The sequence below is a fragment of the Rattus rattus genome, chromosome 4, assembly GCF_011064425.1.
Source record: "Rattus rattus isolate New Zealand chromosome 4, Rrattus_CSIRO_v1, whole genome shotgun sequence".
NCBI lineage: Eukaryota > Metazoa > Chordata > Mammalia > Rodentia > Muridae > Rattus > Rattus rattus.
The window spans coordinates 62,969,963-62,994,707 of NC_046157.1; the positions used below are offsets into that span (position 1 = coordinate 62,969,963).

The 24,745-nt window shown below is 37.5% G+C and overlaps 1 protein-coding gene across 1 annotated transcript; it reads right to left on the minus strand.

The window, feature by feature from the left end:
- Positions 1-1,136: 1,136 nt before the first annotated feature.
- Chodl (chondrolectin) lies at positions 1,137-22,973 on the minus strand. Its single transcript, XM_032899399.1, has 6 exons — positions 22,477-22,973; positions 12,034-12,343; positions 11,764-11,921; positions 7,846-7,932; positions 5,753-5,855; positions 1,137-2,515 (listed from the first exon to the last, which is right to left on the minus strand). Exons 1-6 carry the CDS (start codon positions 22,553-22,555, stop codon positions 2,431-2,433), a joined length of 822 nt encoding a protein of 273 aa, XP_032755290.1. The 5' UTR covers positions 22,556-22,973; the 3' UTR covers positions 1,137-2,430.
- Between the last annotated feature and the right edge of the window lie 1,772 nt (positions 22,974-24,745).

A 24,745-nucleotide genomic window follows, 5' to 3' on the forward strand; every position in this document is an offset into this window, starting at 1 on the left:
ATTAAACCAATGCAAGAAGGAATAGGGTTCAAGTGAGTTGTATCAAAAGAAGCAACTGCCACGATTTGCTCTGTGGAAGGAAATGAGTTCAAGGTACCCTTAGACTGAATAATTACAATTTGATGCATTCAAGAGACACTGGAGAAAACGCTGCATCTGACAGTGACCCTGAAAACGGAGGGCAGAGGTTGAGAGGCAACCATGTTGTACCTAAAGACAGTCAGAGCCTGGAAAACATTTTAATAAAAGAAGATCCACCAAGATGATGGAGGACTAGATGTTCCCATAAGCATTAACATTAATAATCAAGAGTCTCTGACAGACTATTAGTAAAAACTTGCTAATAACCTGATCCTAAAAAGGAGAAATAAGCAGAAGAATCAGGTGTATGATTTGTTTGGAATGCTTGAATGTAGCATTTCCCAACATATATTAAAACTGTGTTCTGAAAATTAGAGCAGTTACATCGTGTATCTGCTTTTCAAGGGCCAGCTAAAACTTCAGAAACCCTTAGGACGGTGTCATCATCATCATCATCATCATCATCATCATCATCATCATCATCATCATCTTCATCTTTTAAAAGGAAAAGGAATTGTTTTTCCACCCTTGTCACAGATGGAGTTCGTCATCGACACTGGAAGTTTTCCTGACCTGGATTATGATAAAAAGGAGAACACCAGCCTTCTCCATCCACTTTGTGCTTCCACCCTTCAGTTGTTAGAGTTCAGGGTAGCGCAGAAAAAGAGGGAGACCAGTTACCCTTCTCACTGGCCTAGCTAAATGGAGAAACCGGTGGAGTTGGCATAAAAGGAAGACAGACCCAAAGCAGCTGGCCTTCCGTTTGACCCAAAAGGCTGGGGCTAAGTGAGGACAGCTGAGCTTAGAGGGCAGTTGCCCATTCTGTCTCAAAGCCAGCAGGAAAGGACCGGAGAGCCCATTTGGCCTCTTGTTTGGAAAACCAAGTCTACTTAAGGCAAGTGCCTTATTGTCTAACTGCAAAAGGCTGACAGAGAAGGAGGAAACCTCCCTGTTCTTTCGGATTGCTCTTCACAAGCAATGTTTGGTTTCATCCTCAGGTAACGATGAGACGCACCTGGGCTTTGGTCCCTTAAGAATGAAGACAGCACCAGTGATCATTCTTCAGAAACAAGAACTCTTTATTTGGCTAAAAGTAACACAGGGACATTTGAAGACAAAATAGTTACAACTCTCTTGAGAAGAACAAATACCACATGTTGAGGAAACTCCATCAGACAGAAGGAAGCCACAGTTCACAATCACAAACAACACTCATCAAAGATAAGCAAACGTCAGTGACCTCTAGTCCATGGCCCATTAGTGGATGTGATTTGTAGTTTTGTTTTTCTTCTTCTTGTTTTCTAAATCTATAATATCAGTGTGTTCTGCTTAGCATCACACTGCTGGAAACCATTGAATTTTGTATATTCTACAGGCTAAATTCAGTTAGGAAATCCTCAGCCAAACAGCAACTGACTGACTCCAAAGCCTTCCAATAGTCATCCTGTTTGACTGACAGGGAGGAGCCGCATTGATTCCTGACACTCAGGGAGCTATTTGCAATTCTATAGGCAACATGTGAAGACCTGTGGTTTGTACTGCAGATGCCATTTTTTCCAAGGTTAACTACATCGGTGTCTATACAAGTATTAATTAGTAAAGATACTTTATTACAAAAATCTGTTTAATTTTAAATTAGGAATAATTGTAAGGCACATGTCTTGCACAATTGAAGTTAGACAGTTCTTGCCTCTAAGTACTGTTTCAGCAGATATATAGCACAGTCAATGAAATGGTTTCTTATTTCTGAAGAGACTTCCTAACCTTTATTGAACCAAAAGCAAAGAAACAGAAAGGACATGAACTATTCTACAAAAGAAATGTTTTCCCAATGGAAAGATTTCTTTGTGTCTGTGTGAATTCAGTTTTTAATGAAAACAGCATGTGCGTAAAAATCAAATGCCCATAAATATAAATATCAGAACACTCTATTTTCATCAAACACTTTAGCAAAGGTAAAATGTTTCTGCACACTGTAAATTGGAATATAATTTATAGTATATGAAGTAGGTCAAAATTTATGAAGATTAAAAAAAAAAGCCAAAGTAACTACTCCCGACACAGGTAATTCCAGGTATTTCCATGGAAATTATATCTACATGGTCCATTTTGTTTACATGAAGTTTGGGTGTATCCTTTAGTAGAGCAAGCAGGCCTCACTCAGTATATTTTGTAAGTGAAACTGTGAACATATAAAAATTATTTTGACATTTGCCTCAAGGGGGAGCTTACAGTTCATCTTGCAGATCCTTTGAGATTTCAAGCCATTCCAAACTAATGATGCCATTCCTTACACTGATCAAGGATTACAAAACTACTCTTATTTTCCAGAGCAATATCAGTTCATTATTATACCTCCATGCCACTTTCCTTCCTAGTGCTTTTTGAAATCCATAGTGTAGACTGGTTCGGGCTAGTTTTTGTTCTTCCTTTACTGAAAAAAGAAAGAAAGAAAGAAATTCAGTTCTTGATTCATACCAAACCAGACATGTCTTGGTCCAAATGGAGATAGTTAGACAGATATTATGAGTTCTTCTTGCCTCCTGAGAATATTTTCCACTCCTACAAAAAAGTCTAGATTATTCCAATGTGGAAAGATGGCGAACAGTTCTTATGAGTGTTGAAAGCAGACAAGCAAATATATTTGCATCTTTTGACTAACCATGGAATTCAAACACACATGTGTAAAAATGCCTGACTGAGTACTAAAACTTCCCACTTTTCCTCAATAAACTTTGTTTTCTTTGGCCATGTTTCTGAATTTTGCTTTATGGGCCCTCTGATATAATGGCTGATGCCATTAGTGTCGAATCATTCACAAACACATGTTCCGATCCTAAGGGTAAGTAACCACCTATAACTTTCTTTCACTAGTCTTCCTGAACTGGACTTAAGTCATTTGTGTCCTGAAAGGTTAATTATTCTCTCTCTCTCTCTCTCTCTCTCTCTCTCTCTCTCTCTCTCCAATGTATGCTCAAGGCAGATGCATATTCAAGGACTTAGGAGGAGCTTGTGAGCTCTTCCTCCAAGAATGTCTGACATGTAACTTCCATTCTGCAGAGCTAGAACTTAGGCCCTTCTGGTAACTTGTGCTTGGGATTCAAATTGTTCTTTCCCACAATAGTCACTGTTCTGGCTCCTGTAAGAGTGCCTGTGTGTAAGTAGCCCCAAGATTACATGTCAAGTTCTGCATTTCTTTGCCTTAGTTTCCTGGAAATAATCTCTCACTTGGTCTACCCATAGCCCCCTACATTTAGTACTTATGTCTACCCCTAGGCTCCCATACTTCAGCCTATTATAGCTTTTGCCACCCTCACAGATATACTGTTTCTTGCACTGTTCCACCATCCTGCCACTTTGCAGAACTCCGTAAAGACAAAGAAGATCTATTTTTAAAGCCTTGAGCATTACAACGCAAAAATACTGACTTCATATCAATTCGAGTGTTGTGGTGATAAGTAGAATTACACATTCTATTCATATTCCTTCTAACAAGATAAGAACGACATAGTTTAATTCTACCAGGTATATCCAGCATGAACAGAAATAAGTCAGGCAAAGTTTATGAAGAAGAGAGTATTTAAAATGGAGGGAAAAATAATTAAGTTTTCCACGTGGCTTCAATTGTAATGAATATTTACTAAAAATGTTCTACTAGTTCAGGGAAAGAGAGTTATTTTGGAAATGGTATGGAATGAGAGAACCCGCCATGTGTACCAGATTGGAATTTAAACTTTCTGCAAGGCACTCAGATGATAATGGAGTGGAGTCTTTGATGAAGTTTCTCCTTGCTTTCCTGGAAGAAAGGAAAAGGGGAGGCTCTAAGAACGATGGACAAAGGACTTAAGCTCATCCCGGCAACCGAAAGTGCCCAATTTTGGTTTATTTTCTCACACTGAAATTTTCAAAACAAGTGAAAACAGCCACAGATCTTTTGAATGAAAACAATTGCTCTTGGGAAAAACAAAACAAACCTTAAAGGCCATGCTGTTGCTCAACATTTAGCGCATTTCACTTGACAAGTGAGAATGTTTGAATCATACATGTAGTGTTTCCTAACTGATCTGCTATTTAAATGGCCACTTTAACAGTCTGTCCGGGTAAGAAGTGATTTGTAACCCCCCATGCCACTGCTTTCCCAGTAAGAAGTCAATGTGATTCCATTCACAGTCTTACGAATTAGGACAAGAAATGGCATATTTTCTATTGTGTATAATATTCATATACATATATACATATATATGCATATATATAAAACAGGAAAATAAACAGTGTTTAACATATCTTTTAATGGAAATCTAGAGGGCCTCAAAATATAATATTAATTTCCCAGACTTTGTTTTGCCACTTCTTATCTTTTAATGATTTTATATTTTCAAATGTCATTGTTTCGTATTATTTGACTTTGTTTCTTTTGTTGTTGTTTTGTTGATTTGATTTGATTTGACTTGGTTGGCAGGGTGTGCTTGCTTGTTTGCTTGTTAGATATGTCCTTGGTATGTAGTCCAGGTTGTTTCTTAGATATGTCCTTGGTATGTACTCCAGGTTGTACTCAAATTCATAGTCCTACCCTTTCTAACCTCCTGAGTTCTGTAACTGAGGGCATGATCTACCAGGCATGCCTAAATTAGATCACTTATAAATACAAATTGGTAATTTATAATTAACATTTTTGAGGGACTGCGCCTTTTCAGGTTCTTTAGAATTTATTTAAGGAAAAGAAAATAATGAAACAGGAAGAGAAAGAAAACAATTTCATTTGCATCCACGATGCAAGTCTTCCTTTGTTCAGTTATTTAACCACAAGCAAAGAGGTTATTTATTCTAGCAAATCTGTCCTTACTTAGATGCATCTTCTACTTTTTTCATGGATACATAATTTTGCAATTTAATTGACAAACTGTACCACACATGAAAAGTTTACTTTATTGACTCCCTGGAAATCTTACCATTAGTTCATGTCATTTTATTTCAAAATTTCTGTCAGACAGTGTGTGTGTGTGTGTGTGTGTGTGTGTGTGTGTGTGTGTGTGTGTGTGTTTGGAACAGAATGCTTTATTGTTATGATTATTATTGAGAATGCTTACTCAGGCTGGCCTTACATTCATGATAATCCTGTCTCAATCTTTCAAACTACCACACTTATCCTTGCTATCTTTATAACTACACTGAATTTCCCAATCTAAAGATATCTTTTTGAAATAAAATAGAAGGCTATGATTTGAATCTTGAATCTATACTACATGTATACCTTTAAAACCGAGTTTTCCAGGTAACTCAATATTCTGATTGAAAGGTTTAATACTTTTGTTAATTTACCATCCCAGCGACTGGATGGTATAGTACACCTTATATGAGCCTACAAGCTTTCTGACTTCAGATCCACAATATAAGCTAGCAGTACAACACAAGGCAAATAAAGGTAATATACCATCTTCCTGACTGGCAAACAGATACTGTCCACGGGACTTATGAAGTATAAAGGAGACACTGATGCCTCATAAAACCCAAGTATGCACTATAGTTTTATATGCTGGAATTGTACTGACAGCTAAGAAAACCAAAAGTGTTTAATATAAGTTGAAGACATAGTAACATTTTTTAAAGACGTCTCAAAATATATTTAAAGGGATTTTTCCCTTATTTATCTGGACAGCAATATGGTTTTTACCTTTTATGCAACATCTGGAAACAGCATGTTCCGAAAGCAACTAGTATCAGCAAAAGCAGCGGAATCGTTGGTATAATAACATAGATTAGATTGGGAATTATGCCTACAAAAGAAAAATAGTCTTAGTGTTCAGAGATAGCTCAGGAAGGATGCCAACACTAGGTTATCAACACATATCCCTAAGGATTAAGGTAAAATAGGACATTCACCAGAATAAGTAAATTTCAAGTACAAAAAATTATTAAAAATACACGGATGCTTTGAAAATACTATAAACAAAATTGCAATGCCCAGGTTGACATGCTCAATTAAATATGCATGCTTTTAAATTTTCTATAACATTTGTGATTCCAACATGAGCTCATTTTCATAATGCCTTACTAATCCTAGCTTCTCATTTTATTAATTCTCTGAATCATTGGACAGGTAGAGACATTATATTAAGGAATTACATTTTTTACAATCGTTGTTCACCTAGAAGATAATGAATTATCTTACCAGATAAGCTCAGTGTCATGGTAAGACGGAAGTGTCTGAGATTAAGTGACAATAAGCTCATACAGGACATGACACAGTCATACCCCAGAGACTAAGACTCTGGAGACAATAGCACGATTTAATTAAATTCTGAAAATAAGCACTCTTTTAACCCTACTCTATCACACTCCATAATGACGGGCATTCTTGGTACATTTTAAAGAAAATAACCAGCACTCAAGACCTGCAGAGCATGAAATGACATATATATATATATATATATATATATATATATATATGACATTGTAAGAGGAAAATGTGTGCAGTTTAATTATTTACTAATGACTTTAATTATGTTTACTATGATGAATGTTGTTAAAGGCACATATCTCATATCTGCATACAGACAGCAAGATGAGGAACATGGCATTTGGCTTGCAAACCGAAAGTTAGTCAACATTCTCACAAATGTTTATGGTTCTAAAAACAGCTGGCCATAGTCAATTCACTTCACTGCTCATCCTTTCTTCTGCTAAGGGGTGTATTTAAAGAGATCTAGTGATTGGTAATTCAGAGATGCAGTGCTGTTTAACCCAAGTTCATATGTGAATGTACTTTATTTTAATCAAGGTCACCTCTCACTCCCTACTCCAAGTGCTCAAAGATATATTTCTTTACTTATCCCTTATGTGTGTGTGTGTGTGTGTGTGTGTGTGTGTGTGTGTGTATGTGTGTGTCCTACATGGTAGTCTATCAAAATGTAGAGAATAGTGGTTATACAGTACTCAGCCTTCTTTCTGAGCCTTCATCAGGTCCATGAAACATTTTAAGGATTTGTGAAATACTTTCCTTTCAAATTACTGTTAACATTTCTGATACTAATGACACAAAACATAAAATTATATCTAGGAGTTGTTGAGTTTGAAACATTTGGGCCTTTGGATCTATATTAATGAAAGAAAAAGATAACCATTTCTGTCCATATGGTTTAGGTCATAATTTTTTTTAAAAAGAGGTCTATGAAATAAATATTAAGAGAAGTTTCTGGCTAATATGAAACTCAAATTGGGATTAGATTTGTTTTAACTTTGTCATCTGGTGTGGCAGTGGGATAGAGAGCCCATTGTGTGAACCCCCTTCTAATAAGCCACACCGTGATATCACAGGGATAGCTTCAAACTGGTCTGGTAGAGGTTTTTATACAGAGAAGTCTATAGAAGCTACAATCAGGATTATTTGTACCTCATCTCTACCTCAGTCAAGCCCTGTACATTCAATAGCAAACCACTGTTCTAAGCCCCTGAACAAGGTAGTTTGAATTATAGTCACTACATTATATTGGGAAATGCTTTGTAGATACAACTGTTAAAATTGTTCACTCAGTTTTATACTAGATGGTTCCATTTGAAATAGAAACGTTAAGAAATGTTTTTCTATTGAAAATGTATAATTGAATAATTATGTCTAATGCAGTTCCAAAATTTAAGTGTCTACGGGCCCATAATTAACATACCATATTCCTAAAACACAAGAAAAATTTCACTGGGGATGAAATGAAGGATTGATTCAAAGCACAGTTGTTTAAGTGAGAGTTAAAATGCACAGAAGAGAATCACCTGCTTCAGTAACAACCACATTCTCATGGGTGTCTTCAGGTTGGTTTGTAAAATATGGCTTTTCAACGGGGTCTGTTGGATGAATCTCTGTAAATAATTAGCATAGGAATCATGAATAATAATTACACAATGAAAATGAAAGTAAATAAAAATAAACTGTATCAGCAGACAATAAAGAGGTTTGGTTTTGACTTCTGAATATCTTGTAGGCAAATATATATTCGGAATTTAAATGTACAAAATATTAACTAACAGTAGTCAATATTTAATTATGTTTAAACAAAAGAACCAATTTGATGAATTCCCTTTATAACCAAAACTTCATTAACAACCAAGAGTGGTACAGTCAGTAAGTTAGCCTGCTACAGTCAGTAACGAAGAAGGGTTACAGGAGTACATAATAATTTCTGAACTACCCACAGCTCCCAGGGACTAGACCACCAACCAAAGAGTGTACATGGAGGGATCCATGACTCCAGATACATGCATAGCAGAGAATGCTCTTGTCTGATATCAGTGGAAGGAGAGGCTCTTGGTCCTGTGGAGGCTTGATGCCCTAGTGTAGCAGGATGCTGGAGCAGTGGGGCAGGAGAGGGTGGGTGGTTGGGTAGGGGAGCACCCTCATAGAGGCAAAAAGGAGTGGGGAGAAGGCAGATGGGATGGGAGGGGGGTATCATTTGAGATGTAAATGACAGGAAATATTAATAAAAGTGTAAGGAATAAGAAACAATTCAAAAGGCAACCAAGGTAAATTCTGTATGGAATAGCATTTACTGTACAATAATAATTAGCAGAAGTTGCATAGTTGCATGTGGAATTGCTGATTCAAGCAGCGGCCCTCTGAAGAGCATGACTGTGCTACCCAAGTAATGAGATTTGTAGGTGTGCACTCAAATAGAGCCCAGTCCCTTAAACAGTAGTAAATTGATGTTAATTAAGCTCTGCAAGTTGTTTCTTCCCTAGTTTTATATAATTAGATCTTTCAATTCCCAAATGCACGAGAAACTCTTGAGATTTCTTACTGTTAAGATGGCCAGATACAACCATCTCATATACTTTCCCCTAATGAAAACAATTGTTACTTTAACAGCTTAGCCAAAGTAAGTTGTATTCTTGAGGGGAAAATGTAGCCAGGAATGACTAAATTACAGGTGTTCTAACTAACCCACCTACCCAGCATGCACCTACTTGAGTGAAGCACACTCAAGCTGAACAGCAAGCCTACTCTGTGATCTCAATGTCTCTCCTATTGCAACTAATGATAAAGTCTTCATCCCACACCCCCAAGTCTGAACCAAGGATAACTCTTATCTAGTGCCATGCCTCTATTAAAACTGCCTGCACTCAGGTTAGGTCATATGGTCTGGTGCCCTCTACACCCTCAACCCCTAAACCTCACATCTAGAAAAGTATAAGGGCAAGGAATTCCTTTTGTTTCTCCTGACCAATAGGAATCCTCTCCCATAAGGTCTTTATCTTGCTGCCTATGCTACCTTTGTCCCTGAAGGTGAAGGGAATCAAAAGAGCTTCCCTTCGGAACTCCTATCATGCTATTGATGATGTGTGTCACTCTAAATGGAGTTCTTCTTTGAGAACTGAAATAAAACAGAAAGTCTTTGTGCAAGAGTCTTATTGCGGTATCTAATGCTTCTTCCTTAATGAAGTTCTTTCGGGTTGGGGAGTAAAGTATACTTTCATTCTACAAGCCTATAACATTCTTTTATTTATGACATGTCTAGTGGTCCACTATGAGTGTAAAGCCAGCCTGGGCTATATTTTGAGTGTCATGCCAGATTAGGTCATAAAGTAACAATAACAATAACAGGACAAAAAAGCTATAAATGTACTCATTGTTAGAGTAATTAAATTCATTATTTTACTTTTGTTATTTTATGGACAAAAGTGTTACACAGAGCATTTTTGGTCATCCTTGGAACATAATAATATTTTAAAGAATGCTAATATTGTTCTACAATCTTGATTCATTGGTGGTATATCCACCCATGTCAACTGATATTTTGGAGTAATTTATAAATACCTGTAATTAGTCAACAAACTATTTACATTTAAAATATTTTAAGAAACTCGAATGTGGCTGTTGCTTAAATAAAAAGCCAGTAACTTAATTCTACATATGCTATTTTTATCTCAAAGTAAAACTTATGAGGTAATTTGACTTTTCAAATTACATCTATTTTGGATGTGGTTGAGGGCACTGGTGCCATGGTGTGCATGTAGAGGCCAGTAAACAAGTTGAGAGACTAGGTTTTCTCCTTCTACTGTATAAATCCCTGGGACTGAACTCAGCTTTCGAGCTTGGCAATAAATGACTTTCTCTGTTGAGTCATCTCAACAGCCCCTGAAGGCAAATTTAGCACAAATAATACATTTAGAAGTACTGACATAAAAAATATGGATGATATCAGTGAACCAAAAGAATATGTATGTGTTTCAGTTATCCCAGATCTGAATAACCAGGGTAATTTATAAGAATTTATAAGGCAATTTATGAGGTAATTTATAAGAACATTTTCAACATTATTGGCCATGCTATTGGAATAAAACTATGAAAGTAAATAATAAATTTCAAACTTATCAGGCATATAATATGTACATAAATACATACATATTACTTAACTCATTTTAACCCTTGACACTGTCAATTAATAAATAATAATTACTAAATAATGAATAATAAAATAATGAATAATAAAACCTTGACATTAGTAAATGTCAAGTGTTACAGCAAATTTAAAATATCACAGAATTTCAATTGTATTTCTCCAAGACACAATTAGAAAGAATATAAATAACAAACTTGGCTTGAAAAGGTTTCCAAGAGTGTAATGACAGATTTAGCCACCAAGGGCAAAGTATAAACTCACTAGGGATATAAAAACTTGGCTAATAAACTGGAAAGAAGGATAAGCATAAGAGTAAGTCTAATCCAATAATCTCTTGTGCTTCATAGCTTTATGAGAAAGAAATTGTGTAATTTCAAGAGAATAATAGGAACATTGGCACTTGGTTATAATTGCCTTTTATGGGCACATATTATGAGATCATGCTCATAATCCTTCAAAAAGTTAAAATGACCCCTCTCAATATTGTAGAGAAAAATAGAAAAATAAATATGCGAAGACTTTAGTTTCTAATTTGAGTGTCTAAGAGGATCAAATATATGTTTGCACATCTTTGATTAGTCCTCCTTTTAGGTCAAATTCCAACTCCATTGAACTGTCTTATTGAAGGAACTCCATTTCATTATTGCAGCAGGAAGCCACACTAATGTGCCGTAGGTCAAGGGAATTTTCCCAGTCACTGCATGGGACAAAAGAAAACTGAAGAAAGTGTCATTTCTCTAAGGATACAAATCAGAGTAAGAATATAATGTGAACTTAATCCTTTTAACTATGGAACAAGTCGTTACAGTCAAGTAAAGGACCATGTGGTAAGAATCATTCTATGATGTGACTTACTAATGAGCCTGAAGAAAGTTGCTTCACTCCCCTAAATTCAACAGGGATAAACCAAGGAACTGTTGTTCCCAAGCGTGTATGTCCATAGGCACATTGGTAGCCTATGCCTACTTTCCAGAGTCTCATAAGTTTTTAAGGTATTTTCATATAGACATTGGTCACTTACAAAATACGAGAACAAATTGTTTCTTGTATAAATTATTATATTTCTCTTGGAAACACCTTTCCCAACAAATGGTTTCTACCCATTCCCCTTTCATAAGCCCGCTGGTAGGTTGACTCTAATGCAAATGATGTGTTTCAGGACACTAACAGGGCAAGCTGTGAGGTCATGCCTCTTTCATAGGAATAATAGAGAAAGATTGTTAACTGCAAAGACAAAGTCTCATAGGAACAAACATGCACAAAAAAATCTACCACAGCTATGGATGCCTTTTACCTGGTTCATACTTGCAGATGTAATTGTGCTTCATGTTGCACCTGTCATCATTCCACTGGTAAAGGTAGGGACCTCCTAGGCCAGGATTGGCAGTTGGTTGATGATACATGACTACACATTTTTCACTTCCACAAGAAGGTTCATCAGTGTACCAGTTCCTATAAATAGAGAGCCATGGGAACACTTAGCAACATCTATCAGAGCATTTCTTTGGCCCTACTGGCTCCAGAAAGGTCCAAATTAACATCTCAGGATCCAGTCATAGCTTACCGAAACTGGGAGCTACTTCCGTCAGACCACTGGTAGAGATCTGGGCAGGCGCCAGATGTCTGGCCATCTCCACTTCTCAAAAGTCCTATCCAGAAGTCACCATCTGAAATACCTGTTCCAGGTTTTGTCAGATTCTGCAACATGCTCTCGATTAACTTCTGCTCAGCTTCGTTCTCAAGACTGAGGAGGACACCTCCTTCACTTTCACAAGCGAGCCGTGCTTCCTGGAAGCTCACCCGGCTAGACAGTTCATGGAAGTAGGCCATTTTGTAACAGGGATGTTTCACATCAGCGAAGCAGACCTTTTGACCTAAAACAAACAAACAAAAATAAACTTGACTGTGAGGTCTTTATTCATAAATTTGAAGTTAATCGCAATAAAAGAACAATTCAAAATAGAAAACGTATCGAGAATTCTTTTCTCCAAAGTATGTCCATGGTAACAATAGTGGCATGATGGTTATGGATGTAAATAACTACTCTCTGAGTAGACTTAAATCCTGGCTCTCCATGATTAAGCACAAGCTTGGTATTGCTAATTTAGTCAAGAATTAATGACTAGGGAAAACATGGGCCCCCAAGGTGAAGCTACTACTGTAATTTTTGATGTGTATACATATTATCAAACCTTCCCTCCATACTCTCACGTCTCTACTCATAGACTGGTGCACTCCTCACACCATATCAGAAAAGTATTTTTGTGCAGCGGGGGCAGATTATCACAGAAACTCTATAAAGAAAGGGTGACTATAGAGTGTTCCGCCAGAAATAGGACATATATATCAGACCCTTCCACCCAAGGCCTTGCAAAAGGGTGCAGCAAGAATCTAAGAGCCAAAAGCTAGGAAGGACTGTGTCAAAACTGTTTTACAGACATGACAGGACCACTAGACTCAGGAACCCACAGCAGTTATAATTGCCTGCACAAGACATGCTTGGAATAAAGGCAGTCAGCATTGTATTGTGGAGTGGGGAAAGACTCATGAGGCCCTACATTTAAGAAACTGTGGACTGATAGTTTCTTGGAGAGAGACAGTTTTCTTTAATGGTTTGAATGGATGGTCCCACACCAAGAAGTATATGGACAGCACATATTAGTGTTGACTAATTATTAATTTTAATAAAAAGGTATGACGTTGGCAAGGGTTGTGGTGGAAGATCAGAAAGAAGTTAAGGAATAGAGTTGGGCTGAATATGATAAAAAAATTATCCTGTGTGAAATTCTCAAAGAACCGACAAAAGTATTTTAAGAGTGCCTTCGCACTCAATAAGATCAAAAAGTTTACCTTTCTAATCTATTATTTTCAATTTATAAAAGTAATAAGGCTTGGGAGATGCTCTGTGGATAGAATGCTTGCTGTGCCAACATGAAGACCTGAGTTTTTATTCCCAGTACCCACATAAAATGTTTGCATTCTCTCATACTGCCTATTAGATTTTGTAGTCTGTATGAAAAGTTGTCACATGTAGTTGGGGGACTATGCTTAAATAATGGGGGATAAATTAAGCGTTTACAATATTTTACTCTTAATTGCAATATCACATGAATGTTAGAGCAATACCCCAGCCCCTGAAACTTCAATTTGTGATAAGGGACGACACACAAGGCCCGAGTAAGCAAAAATTGGCAGAAGACCATTATCGTCACAACAGTATTTATGAGATAAGCATTCAGGATCTTGAGAAAAGATTAAACACATACAATAATTACTTAGCAATGCAACATGACATCTAACTGGGATGTGAATTCAGGAGCTGCACACAGAAAAGTGCAAAAAATTAATAAACAAGCTAAACTAACTTTAACTTAAACGGAAAATTAAATATCTTTAAAAATAGCTATGGAAAATGAGCTTAAAGGTTTTAGTAGGGCAAATAAGTCTGAAATAAATACTCATTGGTAGGAGACACTGGAAATATCAATGGTTATTTCTATTATAAATCATGTATAATTTTGAAATTTTATTGTTATTTATAGGCTTTGTGATGATTTCATTGTTTAAAACAATGATTCCTACAAGCCTATATTTTTATTATTGTATTTAAGAAGTAAGCCCTTACTGTATTTTCATCTTGTATATAGTTTACATATTTCTAAGTTTCCAAAACAATCTTAGCTACATTCCCCTAAGTGTTCAAGTTCTAAATTTTCACCCCTAAGACATTTAACCTTGTATTTCATTCAAGCATTTTTAAATACTGCCTTTTTTTAAAAGATTGCTTTGCAAGATCTCAAGGAAAAGAGAAACAGAATAACAGGATGGGTTTGATGAGTAACATGGATGTTATATGTCACAAAACTAGAGCATCTTAAGAGGCTCCCTTGATATGATTTATATACAAAAACTCACCACTCATTATCCTTGATATATTAAAAGATAAGTTCATCCCTGGTTTATACATGCAAAGACATAAAATGCAATAGACATCTATTCATTTATAATATTAAGATGACACTTAAAATGCATGAGGACTCTAAGTATGGTGCAGAAATATCTACTACTATTATATTACATTATATGTAATATAAATTATTATATTATTTATAATAGCCAGAAGCTGGAAAGAACCCAGATGTCCTGCAACAGAGGAATGGATACAAAAAATTTACACAATGGAATACTACTCAGCTATCAAAAACAATGACTTTATGAAATTCATAGGCAAATGAATGGAACTAGAAAATATCATCCTGAGTGAGATAACCCAATCACAGAAAAACACACATGGTATGCACTCACTGATAATTGGATATTAACCCAAAATCTCAGGATACCCAAGATACAACTGACAGACCACATGAAACTCAAGAAGAGGGACAACCAAAGTGCAGATGCTTCACTCCTTCTCAGAAGGGGGAACAAAAATATTCATAGGAGGAGATAATAGAGACAAAGTTTGGAGCAGAGACTGAAGGAATGGCCATTCTGAGCCTGCCCCACCTGGGGATCCAGCCCATATACATACAGTCACCAAACCCAGACAATATTGTGGATGCCAAGAGGTTCATGCTGACAGGAGCCTGATATAGCTGTCTCCTGAGACGTTCAGCCGTAGCATGACAAATAATGGAGGCAAATGCTAGCAGCAAACTATTGAGCTGAGAATGGGTCCCCATTGGAGGAGTTAGAGAAAAGATTGAAGGAGCTGAAAGTGTTTGAAACCCCATAAGAACAACAATACCAACCAACCAGAGCTCCCTGGTACTAAACCACCATCCAAAGAGTACACATGGACAGACCCATGGCTCCAGCTGCATATGTAGCAGAGGATGGCCTTGTTGGACATCAATGGGAGGAGAAGTCCTTGGTCCTGCCAAGGCTCGAGATCCCCCAGTGTAGGGGAGTGTCAGGGCTGGGGGAGGGGGGGGAGAAGGGGTGGGTGGTTGGGTGGTCAGCACCCTCATAGAAGAAGGGTAAAGGGGATGGGATAGGAGGTTTATGGACAGGAAACTGGGAAAGGGGATGACATTTGAAATATAAATTTTTAAAAAATACAATTTAAAAAAAGAATAACATTTTACCACTGAACAAAGAGTACATCCAGGGAGGACCTATGGCACCAACTGCATATGTAGCACAGGATTTCCTTATCTGGCATCAGTGGGAAGGGAGGTCTTTGGTCCTGTGGAGATTCGATGATGCTCCAGCATAGGAGAATTCTAGGGTGGAGAGGCAGGTGTTGGTGGTTGCGTGTGGGAGCTCCCTCATCGAAGCAGGGGAAGGAGAATGGGATAGGGGGTTTGTGGTGGGAAAACCAGCAAGGAAGATAGCATTTGAAATGTATATAAATAAAATAACCAATTAATTAGACAAGAATTGGGTTTTTCAGAATCCACATCCAATCTTAGTTGGGTCCTGTATGTGTTTCCAGGCTTGTCACTCTATGCAGGCAATCTTTCCCTATAGATGGAGTGGTTCATGTTCTCAAGAAATGAACAATAAAGATGATGGTGACAGCACAAAAGAGTGCTCCTGGAGAGGTCAAGACAGAAGCCTTTTATCAGCGGGAACAGACGCGTTAACCCACAGGACCTTGGGTGAGTACAAGCTGAGTCTTCATGTTTGAACTAAAAAGCCCCAACCAGGTCAGGGAGAGCAAGGCAGTTTCTTGGAAATTATAGACGTACTGCACAATTATTATGTCTTATGTGGAATCAGTTAATGCTGACAGGCTGAATGCCTTTACATATAATTCTACTTTACGACTGAGTTCTATCTTACTGTGCACATTTGGTCCCAGTCATGGCAAAATGAGCAGGAACTGGATCTGTGGAGCTTCCTGCTGCATTCAGCCGATTCCATTTGGCCGCTATCACAGTGGAACTCGAACAGCTGGGGAACAAATGCTGCCCTAATTCCCAGACAAGCTCTGCTAGGGAAGACCTTCTGACATGACTTCCCCACTCCCGGAAAAGCCTGCCTTGCTAGAGAACAACAATGATGGCCTCCCTTCTCACCCTGGCTGATTACATGGAAACAGTCCCTGACATGTAGATTTAAATGTCATATCGAATAAACTCTTCCAGAAATATTGTATAGGGGAGGTAATTTATCTGTAAGTCATACCGTGGTTTATGGTACACTGAGGTTATATTCATACTATCTAATTCTACAGAAGTCTCAATGCAGAACCTCTAGTTGAAAATCACTTCAATTTTTGCCATATCTACAAAGACTTTCCTCTCTGGATTCCAAAAACATTGATTCTGAATTCTAGAAACATTTAAGGATAATACTTAAATATTTTAATATTCTCATGTAAATTTACATAGAATTATAGAAAGAAATATTTGCCCATATTAGATTTGTACACACAGGAGCACACTGAGCACAAACCTAGATATGTACTTTTATTTACAGATAATTCTCTCTTTTTTTTTTTTTTTTTTGGTTCTCTTTTTTTTTTCGGAGCTGGGGATTGAACCCAGGGCCCTGTGCTTCCTAGGCAAGCGCTCTACCACTGAGCCAAATCCTCAACCCCTTTACAGATAATTCTTAGTAATAACTATTAAACATTCCTATTATTGTCACAACTAATTTTCTGTTTTTATTTCCATAAATAAGTATTTTGGTTCTTAATACCTATGAAAAAATCACAAACTTGAAAATGATTTTAGCAATTATATGAAGCCAAGGGTAAATTCATGAAGTTATAACAATGTGTTTCTTCTTCTTGAATAGAAACACTAACCTGGTTTTATTTCACTAAAAATATTTATTGTAGAATGCTCTGCAGCTGTGAGGTTGTCAAATGTTTTCCTTATCTATCTTACTATAACAAAACATAACCAACATTAGATAAGTATTACATATAGATCATGCTGTTCGATAAAAACATAGATAACATACTATAAATTTCTTTTCTTCAGTTATGATCCACTTGATTTTAAAAATTGATATTTTTAACACAAAATTTTAAAACAGAAAATATTTTTAAAAAGGAAAACATGATCATTCTCACCATAGCCAGACTCATTAAACTTTAGATGCTTAACTAGAATTCAAGAAACTGCTTTTTTTTTTTTTTTTATAATTCTTTCCTATCTCCCTCAAAACATACTAAAACACATGGTGGTATTGCAACCCGATAGGGTCGCATGATCTCTGAGACTAAAGCCAATTATTTTGAACTAAATGAAATAAAATGCCAATTATTCTAAGTGTTCTGTATTCAGTTCACAAGAGTACACCGATTTCTTAAGAATTTTTGATTGATGTTAAGACAGATTTACTAAAATTAAATTATTTATGAGAAATAAATTTTGTGATTCACCTAATTGCAGAGTGCACTATGGTTGGAATCTATTCTCTTACACTAAGAAAATCAAATCCACCATCTTTGGGTACTTCAGGGATGGTGGTGGCAGCCTTCCATATTTATTCCCCCAAGACACAGTAGGCTTTCTGAGAAGAGATCGGTCTCGTATTTTACATTCTGATATTTGAAATGGATATAAAGATTCTATGTGAGAGTATGACTTCAGAGTTCAAGAAGCCAATCAAAGAAGTAGTACTTTGAGTCCAGCAGAACTGCAGGTAGTTGGAATGAACAAAACATTCATGATCATTTTTTTCTTTAAATACTAACATAAGCTATGTGTTTCATAGAACCAATGATAATAACTGTTGGCTATTGTAATAGTTGTTTGAGATTGATCAATAATTCGAAATATGAGACATAACTTCCAATACAATTTGCACCTTTAGAGGAAGTAGAAAAATCAAATCTGTTGATACACAACAAAGAAGTCCTTCTGATAAACTATTCAACTAGAGAAGTAGATTTGCCCCTCAAAAACTCAACTCCAAACACAGTGATTACCAACCTAAGCCCTCTCCACATTCACAAGACATCTGTGTATTAAAAAGCTTTCTATCTTCCCAGCTCTGTGTGATGTAGATTTTCTCATCCCATCTCTATAATAAGGAAGGGGGACCTAGAGAGAGTTTAATAATTTGTCCACGATCACACAGCTTATAATTGCAAACTTGGGTTTGAAGCCAAGCTAACTTTCTGTTACCCATTTTCCTTGGTGTCTATGCTTCTCCACATGTGTCTGAAGCAATAGATGGTTAAGACACTTTAAGACACTGTATTAATAAAAGGATTATTGCATGCCACACATCTCTTCTGTGTTAGAAACATTGATCTAATATAGCCATTGGTGAGTTATTGATTGCTGGTATGAGCACAGGATTATGTATTGGGAACTTGTTTCTGAGTGTGGATTTTTCATGCTGAATAATTAGATCAAAGTTAATTTGAGGACAACTCTCTCTCTCATATATATATATATATATATATGCAGATGAGACATCACATATATATGATGTCATTTTTATTTTATTTTATTTATTTTATCAATAAAACAATTAGGGCCTAAGTTGACTGTTGTCTCAAATACAAAAATGGTCACTGTAGTCAGATTATTATGGTATACATTCAAACAGATTTCAAAAACTTTACCTTACAGTTGTCTAAATGATTACACATGTATATGAATTGAAGATCTAACACAGAAGAGAGTTGTAAATAATAAAAATAACTAATGAAGCAACAGCTGAATATACCCTTTTAGAATCCTTTTTAAAAATTATAGATGCATTTCTAGCATTAATGTATAGATATTGCCACCATAAGATAATGATGAACGGCCAGTAGGGAATAATACCTATGATAAATGGGTAGTTTATTAAATGCCTAGTAATAAGATTAATTTGCTCCCTTCTTGCCCAAGGAATACTTAAAGTAATTGCATCCTTTGCAACTTGCACTGTCATCATTTTCGACTTTGATGATGTCATGGAATCATTCTGTAAGCTTGAATGTGCTCTGCAGTTTCATTTATATATTCCTTACTATTAAAGTACTTTTTAAAGCTACTTATTGCTCATCACTTATGCAACATTCTACAGTTCTACAGTCTCTTTATGAGACAGAGAGAGAGAGAGAGAGAGAGAGAGAGAGAGAGAGAGAGAGAGAGAGAGAATTGGCTCCACTTGCTAGATCTCTCTATAGTGAATAGTGAGTTCTTTATTCTTTATGAAGTCATGGAGGAGAATGACTTAAAGTCATAGACTGAGAAAAGTTAGTGGAGAGTGACTGATTAAATTGTATTTTAAACATTATGTCTGACTGTATGAAGAGCATGAATTGCTGAAGTTGGTAGCAGATCTAATGTTCTTGTTTCTAACAGTCTGCCTTCACTCAGGCTTTGTGTATTTCAGTTGTAGTAGAGTTAAAGCTGCACATGTAAGAGAGTTCTCAAGAAATATAAGAGACGCCTGAAATATGGTTAATGCCACATCACAGCACGGGGGCGTTGAAGACCAGTGCTCTGAACTCTAAAAAAGAAACAAAAAAATTGTTAAAATACTTCAAATGTTTTGAAAAAATGTTACTTGCTTCCAAACATAGTCGCAAACTACAGACCTCAAATTTTCATCCCCCTGTTTCATATGATACCATAAGGAAAAATCTTAAAAAGCTGTCATAAGAAAAATGTCATCATCAGCTAGTGACTTTCTGAACTGAGTATTTAAAGAGATGCAACAGATGTTTTCCACACATCTGTGTGGAGTAAGAAATCACCATACAATTCAAATCCTCCAATTAGTTTCCCATGAACCATAAATTCTGTAAATACACTAATAATTATCATCAGAGTCCTCTGTGTGTTGGGGGTGTCTGTTTACTGTCCTATTACATTAGATACTCTTAAGTCTTCTGTAGATCAGCTTATGGTGAAGCTGCTCAAAATGTATCTATCCCTAAAATATTTTATCCTTAAAATGGCATGTTTAAAGGACTATAATGCATCTTGTTGAATGTTTTGGAACATGAAAAACATATCCAGAGATTTAGTTTGAGGTCATGGTGTGTAAGTGATTACATGATACTGCACAGGAATTATACATTTTCGTCCTGAAGTTCAGTAAGTAGAAATTTGTTTCCATGTGTTCTAAGTCTGTTCCAAATGGTGAAAAGCAAAGAAGCTGTCTCAATTCTCTTCAGCCTGGATAACCAGTCCCTAGTGGTATAAAATGGTTGCTACACCAGTCAGAGCAAATATCAACAGGCGGTCAGTGGACGTGTTAGGAAAAATAACAGACTTTAGGCTGCTCTCTGCTCAGCTGATAGCAGCTAAAATTGATCTAATCCACTGATTCAGAAATCGGTTTATAGATGTCTAAATTTCAATGTGAAGAGAATCAAATTATCCTCAAGAGAAATATATCTAAATAATTGTTTTAATCTCAAGCCAACATCATCATTTATACTAAATCAAATAAATCATGCTCAGTTACTTAGAAAATTTCCAGATGTCACCTTCAAGATGCCTCTGAATTGCCCCCCAAAAAAGAGCATAGCCAAAGGTTTGGAATGATTTGTGTAGAACTATAATGAAAATTAAACTTTTCCTCAACAAAGTACTTAAATTCTATGAACTCTATTCGGGATATCTCCCCATCCCCAGAACCTTAAGGTATATAAATAAGAGTGCAGCAAAGGAACATTATTTAGGTTAGTTAAATGCTTCTCTTTGTTTTTAAAATGTCATATGTTCAAGGCATAGTCTTTTGCTATTTATTTATTTGCATAAAAACTGACAAAGAAAGGTAGTGAAATACATAGTTTGTTCCACCAGATAGATCTCCTTGCAGTTTATTATGTTCTGCTAAGTTAGGAAAGAAAGGACTTAAACTCATAGGCTCTAAACATCCTGTATAAAGCTACTGGAGACTGAGTGGTTACCTGCACATTTAAGAATCTGACTGAGTGAAATACATGAATTGCTGAGGAGAAAGTCAGAAGCAAGCTTAATACGTTAGATCCTAAAGGTCTGTTCTCTGAACTCATTAAGTTACTGTCATCTCATATCTACTTCTTTATTGGTGACACCTATTGTACAGATGGATAAGCTTTCAGAGGACCACATTGGCCTTGGATAGAAGAAGCAACATTCAATAAACTCATTCCAACCATTTGATGAGCATAGCAAGAGCTTCCTCTATGGGTAACTGTTCAGCTCTTCCTGTGCAGTGCTGGTCACAGTTGCCTCAGACACGGAAGAGCCTTAAAAGGTTTTCCCACACTAAGAAAGAATGGATATGGTATGAATTGCTCAATGACTAGCCAATGGACACTGGCGGGGGTCGGGGGGTGAGGAATCAGAGACAAAGCAAGGAAGTTTGGCAATTTTGACCTTTCACTGATTTGAGAGATTTAATTGGGCACCTGCTGTTTGCACAAATCCAAATTTATTACCACGATCACCTCAAACCAAACCTTTACCCAACTCCAATGGGTTTTTCCTGATTGTTCTAATTTAGAAAATACAAAAGCGAGGGCGACAGGGCCGTAGCTCTCCCCTGTTCTTTGTGAGTCCTCCTGAGAACAAAGGCTGCAAAGTCAGACATCTGGACTGGGCTGGTCTCAGACTCTGTCCTTGTGAGCACCCTGGCTGGACTAGAGCCAGACTAACAGGAGGTGGCGTTCCTGCTGCAGCTCCTTAGTGTCCAAGCTCTGTCTGCCTAGGTCTACCACACCCCTTTCACAGGTGCCCCAGCCCTGTCTCCCTGTGTTCCACTCACTGTCTTCCAAAGAAAGTAGAGACTTTTGCCCTGAGCTCAGCTGCCCCATACATATTTATCTTAAGCTTGCTCCGTACCTATAGAAGGCGCTCAAAAAACCAACCAACCAAACAAACAAACAAAAACAGAAACAAAACAAAAAACAATAAAACCACAACTTTTTTGTTTTGGGCGGAGAAGGTGAAAGGAAAGAATATAGCGTGTTTTCTGCCTCTGGACGCCCCACTAAGTACAGTTTTCCAACTCTATGAGGAGTCTCCACCCTAGAGCAGAGTACCCCATGTTGCCCCCGAATGCCAAGTCCCTTGTTTTCTGCTGCATGGACAATGCCCCTGCCCTGACTCACCGCTGACCACCCTTCGGGCAAAGGCTCCCTGGGCGCAGAGCAGCGCAGCTCCCAGTAATAGAGAAGCAATGCGGATCATCGTGGCGAGACTTCTGCAGCAGGTGTCCAGTGGAGGAAAGGCGAGGTCCTCACGCAGCACGGCCACCGCCGGCGGCTCTAACCAGCAGCTTCCTTGCTTCCCTGCTGGGTCCTACTCCCGCCTTCCCAGAACAGGAGATAGGATCCCCTTAAGCATCGCCTTCAGTAAGGACCTGCTGCCAGGCTGCCCCGTGCAGCACTGGGTGGGAGTGCAGGACGCAGTGGGCGTGTGTCTGGGAGCAGGGGACAGTGTTAAAAGTTGCTGTGTCTGTATCTGTTGGAAAGGTTAAACAGGAGCTCTAGCGCAAACCTAAGCAGCCGCTTTCCCTTCCTTCCCAGGTCTCTGCTCTAAGGGACAGAGCTGGCGTGCCCTGGTCTGGGCTCCAACAGCAGCAACAGCAGAAGCAGCAGCAGCAGCAAGACCGCTCTGCGCTGGCTGCACACTCTTATATATGCCCAGAGCCTGGGGTTACAACCCCTAGCTAGTAATCATTTTAACTACTTCGTCCCTCCTGCCAAGCGGAGCATCTGGCCCCTCCCCTAAAACTGGAGCCACTTTGAAAAGAGTCCAGTCAGCAGTCCCTCCTCCTCCACTCCCGGTCCCCACCCCCTTCCCATTTGCCAACAGACTTCAATACTCATTTGTGTAAAATGTGACAGCTTTGCTATTAAACTCAGGCAAAAGTTGGCTCCATTTGGTTTTCTCAGAGATAAATGTCCACGGGGATGCCAAGTTTCGGGGCCTTTCTCTTTTTCTGCTAAATTGCTTGATCATATGTATGGTGAGAGGCAGGGCACTAGCCACTATTTAAGATGGATTGGCAGAGTGGAAGCCAGAACCTGCTTAGTGAATTATATAATGTGGCAGCTTTTTCCCCACCTAGGCCCTGCAAATAGATTATTTCCAAGCAGGTTGCTTGACTGAATTGCCACAGAAGCAAATTGAAAAGAATCTTGGAAACAAATTTTCCCTCAACTAATTTCAATCTCAGTGTTTGCAACTCCAAGGGGGGAAAATCGAGGCAAAATAAATATTCTCAATTGTTGGGAACTTCACGAGTGTAAAATGAGTGTATTTCTTTGAACTTATCCATCAGTGGTCTATGGATTTCATTAAAAGTAAGCCTCACTTTAAGGAATATGTACCGTTCGAAACTTGACCCACTCTGGACTGTAACAGTCCGATGACTGGCTTACCATTTTTATGGATCGTGAGAGTTCTCATAATGAGAGTTTCTATATAGTCCATGATAGGAAATCTGAAAATGTTCTTAGAATCAGCTTCTATAAAGCTGGAAATATTTTGTTATATTGCTTTTCATTATAATTTATTTGTTACAGTTTTATTTTTTATGTGTACAGTATGTAATTGTGTGTGTGCATGTGTGTACATGTGTGTGTGCGTGTGTATATGTGTGAACCTGTGTGTGCATAATATTGTATATGTGTGATTGTGTGTGTGTGTGTGTGTGTGTGTGTGTGTGTGTGTTGTGGCCCAAAGGTGTTATCAAGAATCTCCCTTGCCTTCCTTCTACCTTATTCATTGATGTAGTGTCTCACATTGAAACCCAGTTCTTATCCATATGACCTGTCTCTTTAGCCCGATTGCTTAAGGATCCCCATCTTCATCTTCGGAGGGTAGATTACTGGAGGGACACCACACCCATGTGGCATTTGTGAGGGTTCTGGGGATCCTAGCTCTTGTCCTTTTGTTTAAGTGCCAAGTGATTTAACTGCTGAACCATTTCCTCAGCCCCTATTCTATTGCTTAAATGCACCAAGATTTGTTAAATAGGATCATTTCATGTCTTAATGGGCAGCACATTTTGCTCCAAGGTCTATGTCTTTGTCTTTCATATGAAATGAGGACATTGCCTAAGGGATCATTTTCTTGGAAAACAGCAGTGTGTACTGCAACAGTAAGGACCAGTCTCACAGAATCAGATATTTCAGGAACTAGGAGATTCTTAATTACTAAATATACTTTACTAATGAAAGTACAATTTCAATATTATATATATATACGATTGATAGATTATATATATATATATATATATATATATATAGAGAGAGAGAGAGAGAGAGAGAGAGAGAGAAATAGACCTATATACACTTTTTTGTTCTTTTTATTGACTGTGAATGAACTATCCTACTGTAAAGCCATGGGCAATTGATAAATTTGAGTTTGACA

Bases quoted from the DNA above. Each gene is read 5' to 3' on its own strand.
- Chodl (XM_032899399.1), bottom strand. From the start codon at position 22,555: ATGATCCGCATTGCTTCTCTATTACTGGGAGCTGCGCTGCTCTGCGCC. The intron at 12,344-22,476 runs GTGAGTCAGGGC...TGTTTGTTTTAG, and splicing joins TGCCCGAAGGGTGGTCAGCG to GTCAAAAGGTCTGCTTCGCT. The intron at 5,856-7,845 runs GTGATTCTCTTC...TTTCTTTTGTAG, and splicing joins TGTGGTTGTTACTGAAGCAG to GCATAATTCCCAATCTAATC.